Below are 18,104 nucleotides of genomic sequence, written 5' to 3' on the forward strand. Positions count from 1 at the left end.
TGAGTAATTTCACATATCCATCATCTGGCACCCTTTGTCCACTTAATTAACATGTTTATTAAAATCAAGAATGTCTCCTGCTCACACCTTACTTTCCCACTAGCTTTGGATTATCTGCTAACTTGGATTAATTATCGACTATTGGTGCAGCCTGGTCATGAATATAAACTTTAAAGAGCTGAGGCTACACAACTATTACTACAACACCCACTGAAAAATTACCTGATTATTTTTTCACTAGTTAGTACAAAACCATCTTTAAATCTGAATAAATGTTTGATTTGAATGCTAACCAGCAATATTCTTGCAATGAAAGAGAAAACTACATTGCTTGTTTAAGGGGCTAAAAACATTATCAAAATGATTTTTGAATAATTTACATTATAATTGCTATTGACCCGAATAAGCTTTGAACAAAGAATAGAATGCTATTTATTGTTATACAAACATACAAGGTTCAAACAAAATTTTGTTCCTGCTGTCATTACAGCAAAAATCAAAACACACAATTAACAAAATTCCACACAAACATCCATCACAGTGAATCTCCAAACACCTCCTCACTGTGATGGAAGGCAAAAGTCTTATCTCTTCCCTGTTCTCTGTTCTTTATTCTTCTCCCGCAGCCAAGCAGCCGCATCGAGCTGATCGAGGCTCTTGATGTTAGAGCCCCGGCGGGTGATGGTAAGTCTCGTGGCTGTTTAGGCCAAGCCGGGTCGATTTAAACCCCTCGATTCAGGCGGGCGAAGTTGCCATTGCCGGAGCTCCGAAAAGCGGTCTCCCACCAGGGACCCACGAGCTCCCGATGTTACCGTCCACAGGGCCTGCAGCCAAAGCCTCCGAGCTCCGAAGTCAGCCAGTGGTGAGTCCGCAGGCTCTGTGATAGGAGCCCCAGGTCGTTTCCGGTTGGAGACCGCTGGCTCCACGATGTTAGGCCCCAATGACAACGGAAACTCGACAGGGAAAAAGTCACGTCCGCGTACAGGGAAGAGATTAAAAAGTTCCCCCCCACACATACACAGCTAAAAATAAAGTAAAATTAAAACCAAAAACATACACCTAACAGGACAAAACAAAAGAGACGGACTGCAGTCGAGCCTCTGCCAAAAGGCGCCGCCACACCGAGAAAATAACCCTTGTTGGGAATGGGCCAATGTTGAAAGTATCATTTGTATGGTCAGAGCACGCAATCACTAAAAGGTGCATGTTAAAATTGAATATTAAAGTTTGATAGGTAGTTGACTGAGGCACTGAAGTGGACTGCTTCAGTCTCTCTATGCACCTTCTGGCCATAGTTTGCACTGTGGCTTATAACTGCATCTCATTATCAATGAAGTTCAGCATAATTCATAATGGCTATTTCTCACATTCATCTCATATTCAAAAACAATTATATATGGCAGGTGAACATCCATAAACTCAATGGCCAGATTTTAAATTATTTTTTGCTGGGAGCTTCTGCAAAACTGTTAGATCTTGTGAAAACAGAAAATGATTCATAACATGTACAGGTTACTTGATAAATGGGTGATATCTTCAATGCTGTGGGAGATATGGTTAGCCACTATCTTTTCATATTCTAAGTATGGAAGAATCTATTCATACCATACAGAAAGTGTCATTTGTGAACAATGAGAACCATAGAAGCAACATTATTTTAGAGCACTTAATACTTGGATAGTGGTATTCAACCAATGTGTTTACGTGTCACTTGTGTGGACTTTGGCACAACATGGGAGCCGAGCTTGAAACCAAATCAAAAGTTGCAACTGCACTTAATCCTTGCAAACAGCTTGTCTATGACATCTCACACTCAGGAAAAGATCAAAACACAATTCACACTGCCAAAGAAAGTTAAGAGGATAACGGAGAACAAACAACACGTATTTATAATACTTTTAGCATTTGGATCCAAGGACATCAGAAGGTGCAATTTAAATGAGCAATCAGACAAAGTATTAGGAAGGCATAATCAAAAATAGAGTTAGAGGTGAGGGAATTAAGTTGAAATGTTTGGAAAAACAACATCAAATTTCTCATCCTCATATTTCAATATATTTTATTATGAATGTTTTATTTTATTTTTTAAAAAGCAGTGAATGTAAAATTCTGTACATATTTCATATTAGACACTTTGGCACCATATGGTTTGATTAATACAATCATCCTACCAAAATGGCTAAAACAAAGGTAGACTTTGTGAATGAAAATTTAAAATCAATGGCTGTGTACTGCTCTGCACAGCACCTTGAATGCAGGAAATATTTCAAGATGTTTCACTGGAATAATATTTGATGCTGAACCACATAAGGAAATACAATTGCAACCTCCACAACTCGGCAAAATGGCAGTTATAAAGGAAGAAATTAAAAAAAGATGCAAGTAATGTTTGCTGGGTGCACGTCAATCTTGGTTGCAAACAGAACATTTGAAATTGAACCAAAACATGCAATTATTCTGAACACTGGCAAATTACTAACTAAAGCTATGTGTAACAGAATATCTGTTAAAACATAGATGTACTGCTCAAATTTGCCAAAACCAAGTCAACAAGCATACCTCGTGGGATATCTTGAGAACACGACTTTGTTATGAGCATTGCCCTTAACGATATTCTAGTTTATTGATGTATATTTAATGCGTAGGAAAAAAGTCTTAAGAAGGATCTCGACCCGAAACATCACCCATTCTTTCTCTCCAGAGATGCTGCCTGTCGGGACTCCAGTCTGAGTTACTCCAGCATTTTGTGTCTACCTTCGATGTATATTTAATATTTATATCTATTTTTCTATATTTTTAGAATTCAATGTAGACATCAATATCTGCTGGACCTTCCACATTTTATACTTTTGAGTTGTTGAATTGAGATTACACTTTCAGTAAAAGATCAAATGGTACTATTTTGACAAGCAAGGTTATATTTAGAGACTTGGCCAATATTTACCCCTTAGGATCACGGAAACTTTTTTATCATTTATTGCTCCTTGCATTGGCATTATTCCTGTATGAGAACAGTGATCACATTTCGGTAATCCTGAACGACCCCGGGTTGTGAAACGTGTTCTAGAGATGCAAGTCTTACCATATGATTACGTATTATAACAAATCAATTCAAATTAATAAATAAACAATGTATATACCCAGATTTGTATCTAAACGAACCTTGGATCTAAATACAAAACTGTCAATTTTTCGCTTACGATATTATCCAAATCACACAAATTCAGGACTAGACACAAATCATAAACGTTTTATTTGTTTTAAATGAGTTGCCAGCTTGTTTTTTTAAATGCATGGGGCCGTCACCGCTTAATTCTGGATTTCGTTGACTAAGATAAGGCTCTCTGTGCAGCAGTATATAAAGACGTACGATAAAATTCATACGTTTAATAGAAGCAGCAATATTTTGGCTAAATGAACGTGACTTTTTTTTCAGTTCCAACGAACGCTTTAAAAAAAAAAATCAAATCAAACTACGAGACATGCATCCACGGAAAGCGAACGTAATTGGGGAAAAAGTTGCTGCGAGATGGATGGCAGTCGCGAAACAAGGCAGCGCACAAGGTTAGCTTGGTCCTGCACCGAGCCCGGGGATGGCGACGTGCCGATGACAACCCCCCCACCCCCGCCCCCCGTACCTGGCCGGTGAAGGTGTCGCCGGCAGCCCGCAGCGCACACAGGCTGAAGAGGGCGGTGAGTGCGGCTCGCAACGGCCTCATCGCTGCCGTGACCGTTAGCCGGGGCTCGTGGCGTGGCGTCGCGCGCCCTGATCTGTGTAGTCCGTTACTGACGTCAACGACGGGTGACGGACCGTTACCGTTACCCGGAGACGGACCGACTCCGATCAAGCTGCTGAGTGACTGATGGACACGCCGGTGGCATGCGTCGTGACTCTCATGACCTTAATCTCTCTCCTGCATCTCCGCCTTCGAGGAGGAGGAGGAGGAAAAAGAGAAAAGTAGGCGGCGCCACCCGCAATCACTTCCAAAGAGGATCACTTCCAAAGGCATCATCGCGCTCCGCAACAAGAGTTCTGGAATAAGGGGAGTCAGTGCGCAGGTGCGTCGCGCTCGGCCTCACGGGAATTGTAGTCCGCTCCACCTGTCCCGACGTTCTCTGCGCCGTGGACGCCGACACCCCCATCACCAGCTAGCCAGCCAGCCGACATTCCCACCCTCAACACTCCTCCTGATATTCCCGGACAACCAATGGAGGTTGGCCACATCGACTAAGCGGCGGCACCGCAACACATCCTGCCAAAGGGAGAGAACGGTGGGTTGTATATCGCTTTAACACTATTCTGCACCCTGGTATTTTTCAACCTACATGGCTCGATTGTACTCATGTACAATATGATTTGAGTTGACCAGATAGCGTGCAAACAAACGCGTTTTTACCAAATATCATAGAGCTCCGCTCTATAATCTTTGCCTTTTACTGTATCTCAGTACGCATGACTATAGTAAACCCATACGAGTACGGCAGGATGGTATTCATTGACGACAGCTCAGCCTTCAACATAATACAAAATAAGACCAAGGCCCATGAGTTTGTTGGGCTAATTTAGCGTTCAGATGTTGCAATTTTATTGCAACGGGTAACAGCTCTTCCCCAATAACATGCAATCTGTTGGGACATGAATTTGCAAATGAGAAACCACCTAAAGAATTACATCTTCAGAAACTTCATGATCTTCAGCTGAGATTCACCCCCCCCCCCGCGCCCCCCATGCAGGAGCTTGATCGCCCCGACGAGGGGGCCTGCCGCCAGTTATTATGGGAGTAAGATCGTCCCGTCAACAGAAGGTTATAGGCCCCCGACCGCTGGAGGACAAAGAAGGGAGAGATTGAACTTTTTTTCGTCTTCCATCACAGTGAGGACTGCAGAGGAGTCACTGCGGTGGTGGATGTTCATGTTAAAATATATTTTGTGTGTTTGGTTGCTTTTTATTGATATGACTGTATGGCAAATCAAATTTTTTGTATGTTACAAAACACACTTGGCTAATAAAGTATGATTATGATGTCAATACTCTACCCTCAATACCATGTGCTCTAATTTTGCACACTAATCTCTTGTGTGGGACACTGTCGAAGGCTTTTTGAGAGTCCAGATACATCACATCCACTGGCAATCCCTTATCCATTCTACTTGTTACATCCTCAAAAAATTCCAAAAGATTAGTCAAGTACGATTTCCCCTTCATAAATCCATGCTGACTTTGACCGATCCCATCATTGCTTTCCAAATAAGCTGCTATAACTTCTTTAATAATCGACTCCAGCATCTTCCCCACTACCGATGTAAGGCTAACTGGTCTATAATTCCCCATTTTCTCACTCCCTCCTTTCTTAAAAAGTGGAGTTACATTGGCTGACCACAGGAACTGATCCAGTCGAGTTAACATTGAAAAATGATCACCAATGCATCCATGATTTCTAGGGCAATCTCCTGGAGTACTCTGGTCTGCAGGCCATCAGGCCCTGGGGATATATCTGCCTTCAGTCCCACCATTTTCTGACTGATGTGGATTTCCTTCAGTCCCTTCCTCCAACAAGATCCTCGGTCCCCTAGTATTGCCAGCTGATTGTTTGTGTCTTCCTTAGTGAAGACAGAACTAAAGTACTAATTTAACTGTTCTGCCATTTCCTTGTTTCCCAATATAAATTCATCGGTCTCTAACTGCAAGGGACTTACATTCGTCTTCACTAATCTTTTCCTTTTTACCGTCAGTTTTTATATTCCCCGCAAGTTTTCTTTCATGCTCTTTTTTCCCCATCTTAATTAACCCCTTTGTCTTAACCCCTTTAGTGTGTCTTAATGTGTGTTTTTAATGTTTCTCTGTGAGTCTTGTGTGGGGGGGGGTGGTGGGGGGGGGGGGGGGGGGGGGTAAGGGGGAAACCGCTTTGGTCACCTCCTCCACAGAGAGGCGACATTTTCCATGTTGCCTCCCTCGTGGCTTAACATCGAGGATCGGTGCGGCCTTTCCCGGAGACGCGCCCGGGGTTTCAGCTGCGGGCGCAGCGAGACTCTTTCGTCGCGGAGCGGGTGAGCCTTCGCCGGAGGGGAGCACCTCGTTCGCTGGCCCGCGGCAGCCTGAGGCCGTGGTCTGCAGAGCTCCAGCTAGCGCGGCACCTGCAGTCTCTTGTTAGGGACCCGGGTGGCCAAGAGCTCCGACTGCCGGCCCGCAGCCTACTTGTATCGGGGACGCGGCGGGAACTTATGGAGAGGAGCTCCGACTGCGAGGTGGGAGATTGCAACCTTCACGTGGTCCGCCCTGTTTCGACGAATGCAATCAACCATGCGTGCACAATCAAGTAAGATCAAATGGAACAAGTTGTCCTACAACTTTAGGCTGTGCCCGCCATATGCAAGAAGAAGAAGAAGAAGAAGCAGCTCCGACCTCCGGCCCTGCGGTCTGCAGCGCTTCTGGCTGCGGCGCGGCAGGGACTTTAGATCTTCGACCGCCGGCCTGCACCATCTTGAAGCCGCGGTCCCCGGTGGGGAGGCACCGATTCAGGACATATCTGGACTTATCTTGTTTGAACATCTGGACGCCCGCAGCGGCGACTGCGGAGGGTTGTGGTCCCACCCACGGGGGGAAATGGAGGATGACTGACCAAATAGTAGTTATGGTTAGTATTTTGTTGCATATTCTTTGCATGCAATGACTGCTTGAAGTCTGCGATTCATGGATATCACCATGATGTTGGGTGTCTTCTCTGTTGATGCCTCTGCCAGGCCTGTATTGCAGCCATCTTTAGCTTATGCTTGTTTTGGGGGCTAGTCCTCTTCAGTTTACTCTTCAGCATATAAAAGCTCAATTGGGTTCAGATCGGATGATTGGCTTGGCCACTCAAGAATTGACCATTTTTTTGCTTTGAAAAGCTCCTTTGTTGCTTTAGCAGTATGTCTGGAATCATTGTCATGCTGTAAAATAACCGTTGGATAATGAGTTTTGAGGCATTTGTTTGACCTTGAGCGGATAGGATGTGTCTATAGTGGGGTTGCACGTAAGGTCACCGGGTCATAGGGCTTGACGCATGGAGCCGCTCAATCCATCTGGAGGACATCGCAGCTTCCGATATATGTTGTTGATATACGAAACGCGTTCTTTCCTACCTGTTAAAAACCGTCAAAATGGTGAATTTTTGCGCTGAAAAAAATTGTGGAAGTCGGGGTAAGCGTGAGAATTACCCCGACTTCCACAATTCGGAGTCGAATTGTTCCCAACTTCAGAATTCCAAAAGTGAAGTGAAATGAAGGTAAAGAGAAGCGAGAGCTGAAGGAACAACAACAGCTAAAGTGCTTGGCGAACATTGGCCGTGCAGATATCGAAATTGAAAATATTGTGAATTATCGCGTTTGCTCACTGTATTTCATCAACTAAGGCATTATTTGTGTTTTTTCTTGATTCCTTGGGTTTCTAAAAAGTCTCGGGTGATAAATCTGACTGTAAAATTTTAAAATCACCCATGGTTCTGAAGTGGGTTTTTACATACAAAAAGAAAACGCTTCTGAAGCTAAATTTATAATTAAAAAATTCTCCAGACTTACGAATGCTGTGTGGAAAAGTAAGTCTTCCATCATTATGCTATTGAGATGTATATTTTGGCAAATAATAAAATGTCCTGACAGCTTAAACCCCCACTCCCTTTCAATATGATATTGTCAATTTGCTGAGGTTGATTATGTTCAATTAACAGCTAACAATTATGCCATTCCTTGGCTTGCATCTGAGTAAAATGTAATTCAGAACCCACGTACGGTTTGCGATTTTTATTTAATGATAAATTTTGACTCGGAGACGTTTTCTTTTTGTATGTAAAAACCCACTTGAAAACCATGGGCGATTTTAAAATGTTACAGCCAGATTTATCACTTCTGAGACTTTTTAGATGCCAAAGGAATAAAAATACCCCCACAAATAATGCCTTACTGTTGATGAAATGCAGTGAGCAAATGGCCAATGTTCGGCAAGCACTTTGGCTGTTGTTGTCCCTTCAGCTCCCGCTTATATCTACCATCATTTCTCCTCACTTTTGGAATTCTGAAGGAGGATAAATGTCACTCACGCTTATCCCAATTTCCATAATTATTTACAGCGCAAAAATTGACTATTTCGGCGGGTTTTAACGGGCCAGCTAGGCTGGAAACAATGGTCAGTGCTTACCTGCAGTTCATCGCGTGTACTCCAGTTGGCGTAGCGTAGCAACAGTGGGGGTCATGGGTCGTGACCCGACTGCCGTGCAACCTCCCTATACACTTCAGAATTCATTATGCTATTACCATCAGCAATTGTATCATTAATGGAGATAAGTGAGGTAGTACCTTCAGCAGCCATACATGTACAGGCCATAACACCCCCACCGCCGTGTTTCACAGATGAGGTGGTATGGTTTAGATTTTGGACAGTTCCTTCTCTCCTCCATACTTTGCTCTTGCCATCACTCTGATATAAGTTAATCTTCGTCTCATCTGTCTACAAGACCTTTTCCCAGAACTGTGGTTGCTCTTTTAAGTACGTCTTGGCAAACTGTAACTTGGCCATCCTATTTTTCCGGCTAACCAGTGGTTTGCATCCTGCAGTGTGGCCTCTGTATTTCTGTTCATGAAGTCTTCTGCGGACAGTGGTCATTGACAAATCCACACCTGATTCCTGAAGAACGTTTCTGATCTGTCGGATAGGTGTTTGGGGATTTCTCTTTATTATAGAGAGAATTCTTCTGTCATCAGCTGTGGAGGTCTTCCTTCGCCTGCCAGTCCCTTTGTGAATAGTAAGCTCATAAGAGCTCTCTTTTTCTTAATGATGTTCCAAACAATTGATTTTGGTAAGCATAAGGTTTGGCTGATGTCTCTAACCGTTTTATTCTTGTTTCTCAGTCTCATAATGGCTTATTTGACTTTCATTGGCACAACTTTGGTCCTTATGTTGATAAATAGCAATAAAAGTTTTTCCAAGGTGATGGAAAGACTGGTGGAAAAACTAGGTGCTGACAGTTCTCTTATACCTGCATTAAAGGAGGCAATTAAACACACCTGAGCAATTACAAATACCTTTGAAGCCAAGTGTCCCAAACATTATGGTGCCCTGAAATGGGGGGGGACGGGGGGACGGGACGGGACTATGTATAAACGCAGCTGTAATTTCTACATGGTGAAACCAAAATGAATAAAAATACCCTTTAATAAAATCTGACAATGTGCACTTTAACCACTCATGATTTTTTCTATTACAAATCTCAAATTGTGGAGTACAGAGGCAAATAAATAAATGATGGGTCTTTGTCCCAAATATTATGGAGGACACTGTATATATAACTGACCCAAAAATTATCAGTATCATTATTTCCACAAGGATAACTGGCTAAAAATTCGGCACCAGTCAATATATTCAAGTTATTGTTTGCAGTTGGCCTGTTGCAAACAATTAAATGGCAGCATTCAGTGCAATTGAATGCAACTAAGTCAGTCCATCAATCACAAATGGCCTCGACCTGTTGCCAACTGGCATCCACATTTAAGATTTATTGTGTGGCATTCATTTTCATCAAGGCCTGCTGCAAAACAAATGCGAAAACCAACCACGCGATAAAACATACGGTCTTTCATGGCACTGAACAGGCATTATTTTCCCTTGCAAACATGCAATTTGACGACACTGATTAAAATATTGTAGTTTTCAGCAAAATGTCCCAGCAAAAGGTTATTACACAAACTGTTGTATCAGGAACATCACTTGAAAATCCATTAAAAAAAAGTCAAAGTAATTAAAGACATATCCAAGCATGTATCAGTGGTTACTCTGTGGCAATACTCCCCACTGATCCTTAATCCACAATGCTCAAGGTTCACTGGAAAGACATCCATAATCAAGGTCATCGCTCCAGTGCAATACTGAGGAGATGCTGTCACTTTAATGAAACATTAAACCTAACCTCTTAGTGAAGCAAAAGATACAATGACATACAGAATTGAGTAGGTGAGGTTAGAGGAGGTGCATGTAAACTGCTGTCTCCCACCTGGAAGGGCTGCTGGGGTCTCTGGATGGAGAGGAGGGAGGAGATATAGGGACAGGGGCTATAATTTCTTCAGTTGCAGGAGAAAGTAACTGGAGAGGGTATGGTTTGCGTAGGAAAGTATGAGTGAAGCAAAGAGTTGTGGAGGAAGAGGTGTTCCTACACCTCCTCCCTCACATCCATCGCTGGTCCGTTTTCTGCTTAATGAGATAATGAACTTAAGAGATGCTTAATGACTCACTGAGATACTTAGTCTAGATTTAGTTTAGAGATATAGCCTCGCCTACAGTCTGTCTGTCTTTTCATCTTTTTTGTTATTTTTAGTGTGTTTTAAAAAGTATGTTAATATTCTCTGGTTTGTTTGATGTGGGGGGTGGGGGAGGGGGTCAGGGGAAACATTTTGCAATCTCTTACCTTGCCGGAGATATGATTGTTTTCCAGATCTATCTCAATAGACAATAGACAATAGGTGCAGGATTAAGCCATTCGGCCTTTCGAGCGAGTACCGCCATTCAATGTGATCATGACTGATCATCCTCAATCAGTACCCCGTTCCTGCCCTCTCCCCATACCGCTTGTCTCCACTATCTTTAAGAGCTCTATCTAACTCTCTCTTCAAAGCATCCAGAGAACCGGCCTCCACTGTCCTCTGACACAGAGAATTCCACAGACTCACAACTCTCTGTGTGAAAAGTATTTCCTCATCTCCGTTCTAAATGTCTTACCCTTTATTCTTAAACTGTGGTCCCTGGTTCTGGACTCCCCCAACATTGGGAACATATTTCCTGCCTCTAGCGTATCCAAACCATTAATAATCTTATATTTCAATAAGATCCCCTCCCATCCTTCTAAACTCGAATATACAAGCCCAGCCCAACATATGACAGTCCAGCCATCACGGGAATTATCCTTGTGAACCTACGCTGCACTCCCTTTATGTCCTTCCTCAAATTTGGGGACCAAAACTGCACACCAGGTGCAGAACTCCAGGTGTGGTCTCACTAGGGCGCTGTACAACTGCAGAAGGACCTCTTTGCTCCTATACTCAGCTCTTGTTATGAAGGCCAACATGCCATTCACTTTCTTCACTGCCTACTGTACATGCATGCTTATTTTCAGTGTCTGATGAACAAGGAACCCCAGATCCCGCTGTACTTCCCTTTTTCCCAATTTGACACCATTTAAAAAATAATCTGCCTTCCTGTTTTTGCCACCAAAGTGGATAGCCTCACATTTATCCACAATGAACTGCATCTGCCATGCATCTGCCCACTCACCCAACCTGTCCGTCACCCAGCATCCTCATAGCATCCTCCTCACAGTTCACACTGCCACCCAGCTTTGTGTCGTCTGCAAATTTGCAAATGTTACTTTTAATCCCTTCATCTAAATCATTTATATTGTAAATAGCTGCGGTCCCAGCACCGAGCCTTGCGGTACCCCACTAGTCACTGCCCGCCATTCTGAACGGGACCGTCACTCCCTACTCTTTGTTTCCTGTCTGCCAACCAATTTTCTATCCATGTCAGCACTCTACCCCCAATACCACGTACTCTAATTTTGCACTGGACGCTCTGCGGCCTAACATCATGGAGCTTGCGGCCTTGTTCGAGCGACTTTGAGAGCCCCACCGCAGGGCCGTTAACTCACCATCTGAGCCTGCGATCCCTTGCCTGGGATCGACCCCCCAACCGCGGCCTGCAGATTTCAACATTGAGGAGCTCGCGGGTTTGAGTAGAGGCTGATGTTGGGAAGTCACAGAAGGTTCGAGCAGCCCTGACCTGGGGCCCGATCACCCAGGACGGGGGACCCGAGATGCCCCGATGAGGGAGCTTGTTCGCCCCGACCTGGAGGGCCCGTCCGCCGCCGGCTACGGGAGCCCAGCAACGGAAGAATTGAGTGCCCTGATCGCGGGAGAACAAGGAAGGGAAGAGATTGAACTTTTTTTCGCCTTCCATCACAGAGAGCAATGTGGAGGAGTCAATGTGGTGGATGATTATGTTAAAAAGTATTTTGTTTGCTTTGTTGCTTTTTATTGATATGACTGTATGGCAAATCAAATTCCTCGTATGTTGCAAAACAAACTTGGCTAATAAAGTATGATTATGAAAGAGCCCTGCAATATTGACCTATTAGTAGAGACTGATCAGCTATGATTATTCATCAGTTGTATCATCTCAATATCAAATTGGTCATAGGCAATTGAGAGTGCCTCAACTTTCCATCTGCTATATCCTTTTTATGTGGAAGTCTTTTGAGCTGATAATACGAATTACTTCCCAATTATCTGCCAGGGTATTATGCAACATTAGATAGTGGTAAGAATTGTGAAATAATTCACCGCAGGTTAGTGTAACTATGCATCCACAACAGTAACTTATGCAGGGCTGCCAACTCTCACGCATTGAGCGTGAGAATCACACATTTCGCCAAATTCTCACGCTCTCACACTGATCACAAATTTCTCACGCTCTGTCGTGAGAAATTCTGTGATCAACAACAATTTCAAAACTGATATCAACTGCACTGGCCGTGGGTGTTGGAGAGCCGGGACTGAAGGAGGGATGGAAGCATAAGCGGCGGCGGGAAAGATGTGGACGGGGAGCCGGGGCTGGCGAGTGTTTGCCGGGCTGGCAAGTGTTTGCTGGGCTGGCAAGTCGCTCGCTGCAGCTCCGGCCATGGAGCAGCCTCAATGCAAGAGTTCCAGGCCGTCGGAGGCGGCGGAAGCGTTGCACCGCTGCCGTGAGAGTCTCTGTGCCGAATTCGCCCAGGTGACCAGCATTAATCATGCTGCGTCTCGGTCCAATCTGGAGGACATCCAGTGGCTGCTGGAAGTAAGTACCAAGCACTGGGTAAAAATGGTGGAAGATAGTGGCCTTGAAATGGGGGTGATTGGAGAAAGCATCCTGCTTGCCTGCTAGATTTTCACTTACTGTAACTGCAGGAAAAATGTTCTCAATGTTGAGGGAGTTCAGAACCAGGGGTCACAGTTTAAGAATAAAGGGTAAGCCAGTTAGGACTGAGATGAGGACAAACGTTCTTCATGCAGAGTTGTGAATATGAGGAATTCTCTGCCACAGAAGGCAGTGGAGCTCAATTCACTGGATGTTCTCCAGAGCTCTTGGGGCTAGCGAAATCAAGGGATATAGGGAAAAAAACAGAAAGAGGTACTGATTTTAGATGAACAGCCATGATCATATTGAATGGCAGTTCTGGCCCGATGGGCCGAATGGCCTATTCCTGCACCTATTTTTCATGTTTCTATGCTTGAGTATATGGCAATAAAACTCGACCACGATTTTGAAACATTCATGCATGGTGGTGGTAGAATGTAGTCATAGAGTGATACAGTGTGAAAACAGGCCCTTCGGCGCAACTAGCCCACACCCGCCAACATGTCCCAGCTACACTACCTGCTTTTGGTCCATATCCCTCCAAACTTGACTTATTCATGTATTAGTCTAACTGTTTCTTAAATGTTGAGATAGTCCCTGCCTCAACTACCTCCTCTGGCCCATTAAAAAAAAAATTACCCCTTAAAAAGTTACCTCTTAAAAATACTTCAAACAAAAAACATTGAAATCATACTTCTACAATGCACTAAAACATGATTTTAATACTTCAAATTTCAAATGTTCACCCCCCTCCCACACCCTCCCCCCACTCAGTTGCTCCACTTTCTCACTGGGCATCCCCAAGGCTAGTGATCGCTCAGCCTCCCCACTTTCAAATACGTTCCGTGGCCCCTGGTTCAGACAGAGAGCACTGCCAGATGTGAGCGGGAACTGAGGCCAGTTGTCCGTGATGTCTGGATCCCAATGCTTAGCTTCGTGTTTCGGAGTTGGCTAATGTTATTTATTTGTAATTAGCCTGATTTGTAATTAGTTGACAAAACCTTAATTTATTAATCTGGAATATCCAGGGGGATGGGATAAGTGTAATATTAAAATGGCATGCAAGGTGTCAGCAGGCTGTCTGTCACAACATATGGCCCCCATAACCCATTATTTCCTTCAGTAAAATATTGGGAAAGTAGCACTATTGTCATTTGTCACTCAATTATTATGTTTGTTTACCTCACTATTTCTAACCCCCCCCCAAATTCCTTTGACAGGTGAACATCCTCAAGGAGTGTAATCAGATGGAAACTGATTCAGATGCGATGTTTAAGCCTGTTCAAAGAAGGGGTATATTTTAAATGGAGTGACAGAGATACTTGCAGGGGAATGTGTGAGGAGGTTATTATTTGTCTTTAGTTTTAGCTTGAACCAGGACATCTGAAGATTCAAAGTTTAATGTAGTAATTGTGCTGATACTGACTCCAACCTACCACGTAATGAATATCATCCATTCCAGAGGTTTGATTTTTCTGATCCCGTTTAAACTTCACTTGGATTTCAATCACTTCAATGTAAAAGTAATTGGGAATGGGGAGCATTGGAACAAAAATTTGCCCTTGGTACATATTAACTGTAATATAATAATGTATGCATATTGGTAGGTGCAATCAAAACAAAGATATTTTTCTCATTGTTGTGTTTTAAATATCACAGAAAATATGATGTACTATCAAGATCACATTTAATAGAATAATATTGCTCAAATATATAGTTATTGGACTGCATTTCGGAAAAGTCCCAGCTGAGAGGAAGACAGCAAAGTACTGAAAATATTGGGGGTAAAAATGACTTCAGGACAGTTTGTTAGGAAAATGAAGGAACTGCTAACAGAATACTTATACAGCTGAGTGAGTATAATTTTATGGATGAGAAATTGTGTTCAACCAATTGATGACTTATTTGACAAATTAACTAGCATGTTAGATAACATGGAAGCCAATGGATGTAGCAAATTTTGTTATACAACATTTGGTCTGTGAAGTGCCCCCATAAAAGATTACCGCATTAGATAAGCACCTGTGGACTTGAACGTAATAGGTTAAGTCCAGGGGGTCAGATATGGGGCTTTATGTGTGGGCCAGATATATTGTCAGTGGAGAGGGGCTAGGAGCAAGGCCAAGTGTGCATCCAGAGTCAAGGTCTGGAATAGTACTGGGTGTGCAGACAAAGCGGAGACAATGCGAGTGTTCAGCACTGGAAACCTAAGCAGGTAAGCAGCTATGATCAGGGTAGAATAGGCAGCCAGGTGTAAGGCTGGACACAGGGCCAAGAATGAGAGAAGGTATGCAACTGGAGTCAGGGTCAGGAGTAGTACCAGGTGTGCAGTGAGTCCCAGGTTTGTCAACATGGGCCAAGTGTTTGATCATAATCTGATTTCCATACATGAATATACTAAGATAATTCATGTGCAACACCTGTTGATCAGAACCTGGGTCCACTGCGGAATCTAATTTAGCCTAACCGTATTCATAGCTAATCCAATTTAATGCATAAATATTGCATTCAAGTATAAGTTAAAAGACTCGCTACAGTATGCACCAGATTGCACAATTTCAAGCTGAAAAATGCAAAAGCTTCGAAACAATGGGAGGGGGACACCCCACTCCCACGGCGCTACGCTTCCTCAGGCTTGGTCTCTCCCAATTTCTCACTCCCAACTCTCACCCAAAGTTGGCAGCTCTGAACTCACACAACCTTTCACCCCCCTCCCACACCCTCCCCCCCTTCGGTCCCTACACTCCCTCAGGCTTGGTTTCTCACAATTTCTCACTCCCAACTCTCACCCAATGTTGGCAGCCCTGACTTATGTATCCTAGAAACATAGAAAATAGGTACAGGAGGCCATTCTGTCCTTCGAGCCATCACCGCCATTCATTGTGATCATGGCTGATCGTCCCAAATCAATAACCCGTGCCTGCCTTCTCCTTAATTGCAGAAGAACCTCTCTACTCTTATACTGAAATCCTCGTTATGAAGCACAAGATTCCATTAGCTTTCTTCACTGCCTGCTGTACCTGCACGCCAACTTTCAGTGAATGGTGTACAAGGACACCCAGGTCTCACTGCACCTCCCCCTTACCTAACCTAACCCCATTGAGATAATAATCTGCCCCCTTTTGTTTACCGCCAAAGTGGATAGCCTCACATTTATCTATATTATACTGCATCTGCCACGCATCTGCCCACTCACTCAACCTGCAACCTCCTAACATCCTCTTCACAGTTCACACTGCCACCCAGCTCTGTGTCATCAGCAAACTTGCTAGTGTTGCTCGTAATTCCCTTTTCCAAATCATTAATATATATGGTAAACAGTTGCGGCCCCAACACCAAGCCTTGTGGCATTCCACTCACCACTGCCTGCCATTCTGAAAAGGACCCGTTCACTCCTACTCTTTGCATCCTGTCTGCCAACCAATTTTCTATCCATGTCAACACCCTACCCCCAATACCATGTGCTCTAATTTTAGTCACCAGTCTCCCGTGCTGGACCTTATCAAAGGCTTTCTGAAAGTCTAGATACGCTACATCCACTGGCTCCCCTTTATCCATTTTACTTGTCACATCTTCAAAAAATTCCAGAAGATTAGTCAAGCACGATTTCCCTTTCATAAATCCATATTGGCATGGACTAATCCTTTTACTGCTATCCTAATGCCCCATTATTACCTCTTTAATAATTGACTCCAGCATCTTTCCCACCACCGAAGTCAGGCTAACTGGTCTGTAATTCCATGTTTTCTCTCTCGCTCCTTTCTTGAAAAGTGGGATAACATTAACTATCCTCCAATCCACAGGAACTGATCCTGAATCTATTGAACATTGGAAAATGATCACCAATGCGTTCACTATTTTTTTGAGCCACCTCCCTGAGGACCCTGGGATGCAGACTATCCGGCCCAGGGGATTTATCATCCTTCAGTTCCATTAGCCTACCCAATACTATTTTTCGCCTAATGAAAATTTCTTTCAGTTCCTCTACCCCCTTAGATCATCTGTCCTCCAGTACATCTGGGAGATTGTTTGTGTCTTCCTTAGTGAAGACAGATATGAAGTACCTGTTCAACTCTTCTGCCATTTCCTTGTTACCCATAATAATTTCACCTTGTCTGCCTTCAAGGGACCCACATTTGACTTTGCTACTCTTATTCCCTTAACATATCTAAAGAAGCTTTTACTGTCCTTCTTTATATTCCTGGCCAGCTTCCCCTCGTACTTCATCTTTTCAGCCCGTATTGCCTGTTTTGTTTCCTTCTGTTGTCCTATGAAAGTTTCCTAATCCTCTGGCTTCCGGCTACTCTTTGCTGTGTTATGCATCTTTTCTTTTAGTTTTATTCTATCCCCAACTTCTCTTCTCAGCCACGGTTGCCTCCTAATCCCCTTAGAACCTTTCTTCCTTTTTGGAATGAAATGATCGTGTGTCTTCTGGATTATGCCCAGAAATTCCTGCCATTGCTGTTCCACCGTCATTCCTGCTAGGATGCCTTTCCAGTCTACCTTGGCCAGCTCCTCTCTCATGCCTTCATAGTCCCCTTTGTTCAACTGCATCACTGACACTTCTGATTTAACCTTCTCCTTCTCAAATTGCAGATTAAAACTAATCATATTATGATCACTACCTCCAAGCGGTTCCTTTACCTCGAGTTCTCTTGGCTGAAACTCTTTGGGCAACACCTCCTGCCCAAAGATACTAGAGGAGCCCCTGTATTTTTTTCACACAGAGAGTGGTGAATCTCTGGAACTCTCTGCCACAGCGGGTAGTTGAGGCCAGTTCATTGGCTATATTTAAGAGGGAGTTAGATGTGGCCCTTGTGGCTAAGGGGATCCAGGTACGGGATACTGAGTTGGATGATCAGCCATGATCATATTGAATGGCGGTGCAGGCTCGAAGGGCCGAATGGCCTACTCCTGCACCTAATTTCTATGTTTCTATGTAGTATCTTTGCTCCTGCCTTTACTGCAAGGCAGTGCTGCCCCCTAATGGTAAGATTCAGTTGAGATGTTAAAAACGACTCAGATCTTTCAGGGGGATGTCGGAAGAAGGGCAATGATGTCCATAATGTCTTGGACAACATTTATTCCACCAACATAGTTGGAAGTAGTCAATTTCTACTTTCATCAGCTAGTGGTTTACGTGATCTAGTTTACGCTAGTGGATTACGTATAATTTTGCCCAGACTCTTCC

The 18,104-nt window shown here is 43.7% G+C and overlaps 1 protein-coding gene across 2 annotated transcripts in view; it reads right to left on the reverse strand.

Moving 5' to 3' along the window:
- The window catches only part of ero1b (endoplasmic reticulum oxidoreductase 1 beta), a 58,075-nt gene that overhangs the window by 39,592 nt on the left and 379 nt on the right, over positions 1 to 18,104 (reverse strand). The window contains exon 1 of one of the 2 annotated variants that reach the window (XM_055635173.1): positions 3,639 to 3,864. The exons of the other annotated variant lie outside the window; for it this stretch is intronic. Coding sequence (XP_055491148.1) covers positions 3,639 to 3,719 — 81 coding nt within the window. The 5' untranslated portion in view covers positions 3,720 to 3,864. Of the gene's footprint in view, positions 1 to 3,638; positions 3,865 to 18,104 lie in introns of those variants that run through there. 2 annotated transcript variants of the gene reach the window in all.

The sequence above is a fragment of the Leucoraja erinacea genome, chromosome 5 (assembly GCF_028641065.1).
Source record: "Leucoraja erinacea ecotype New England chromosome 5, Leri_hhj_1, whole genome shotgun sequence".
Classification (NCBI taxonomy): Eukaryota; Metazoa; Chordata; class Chondrichthyes; order Rajiformes; family Rajidae; genus Leucoraja; species Leucoraja erinaceus.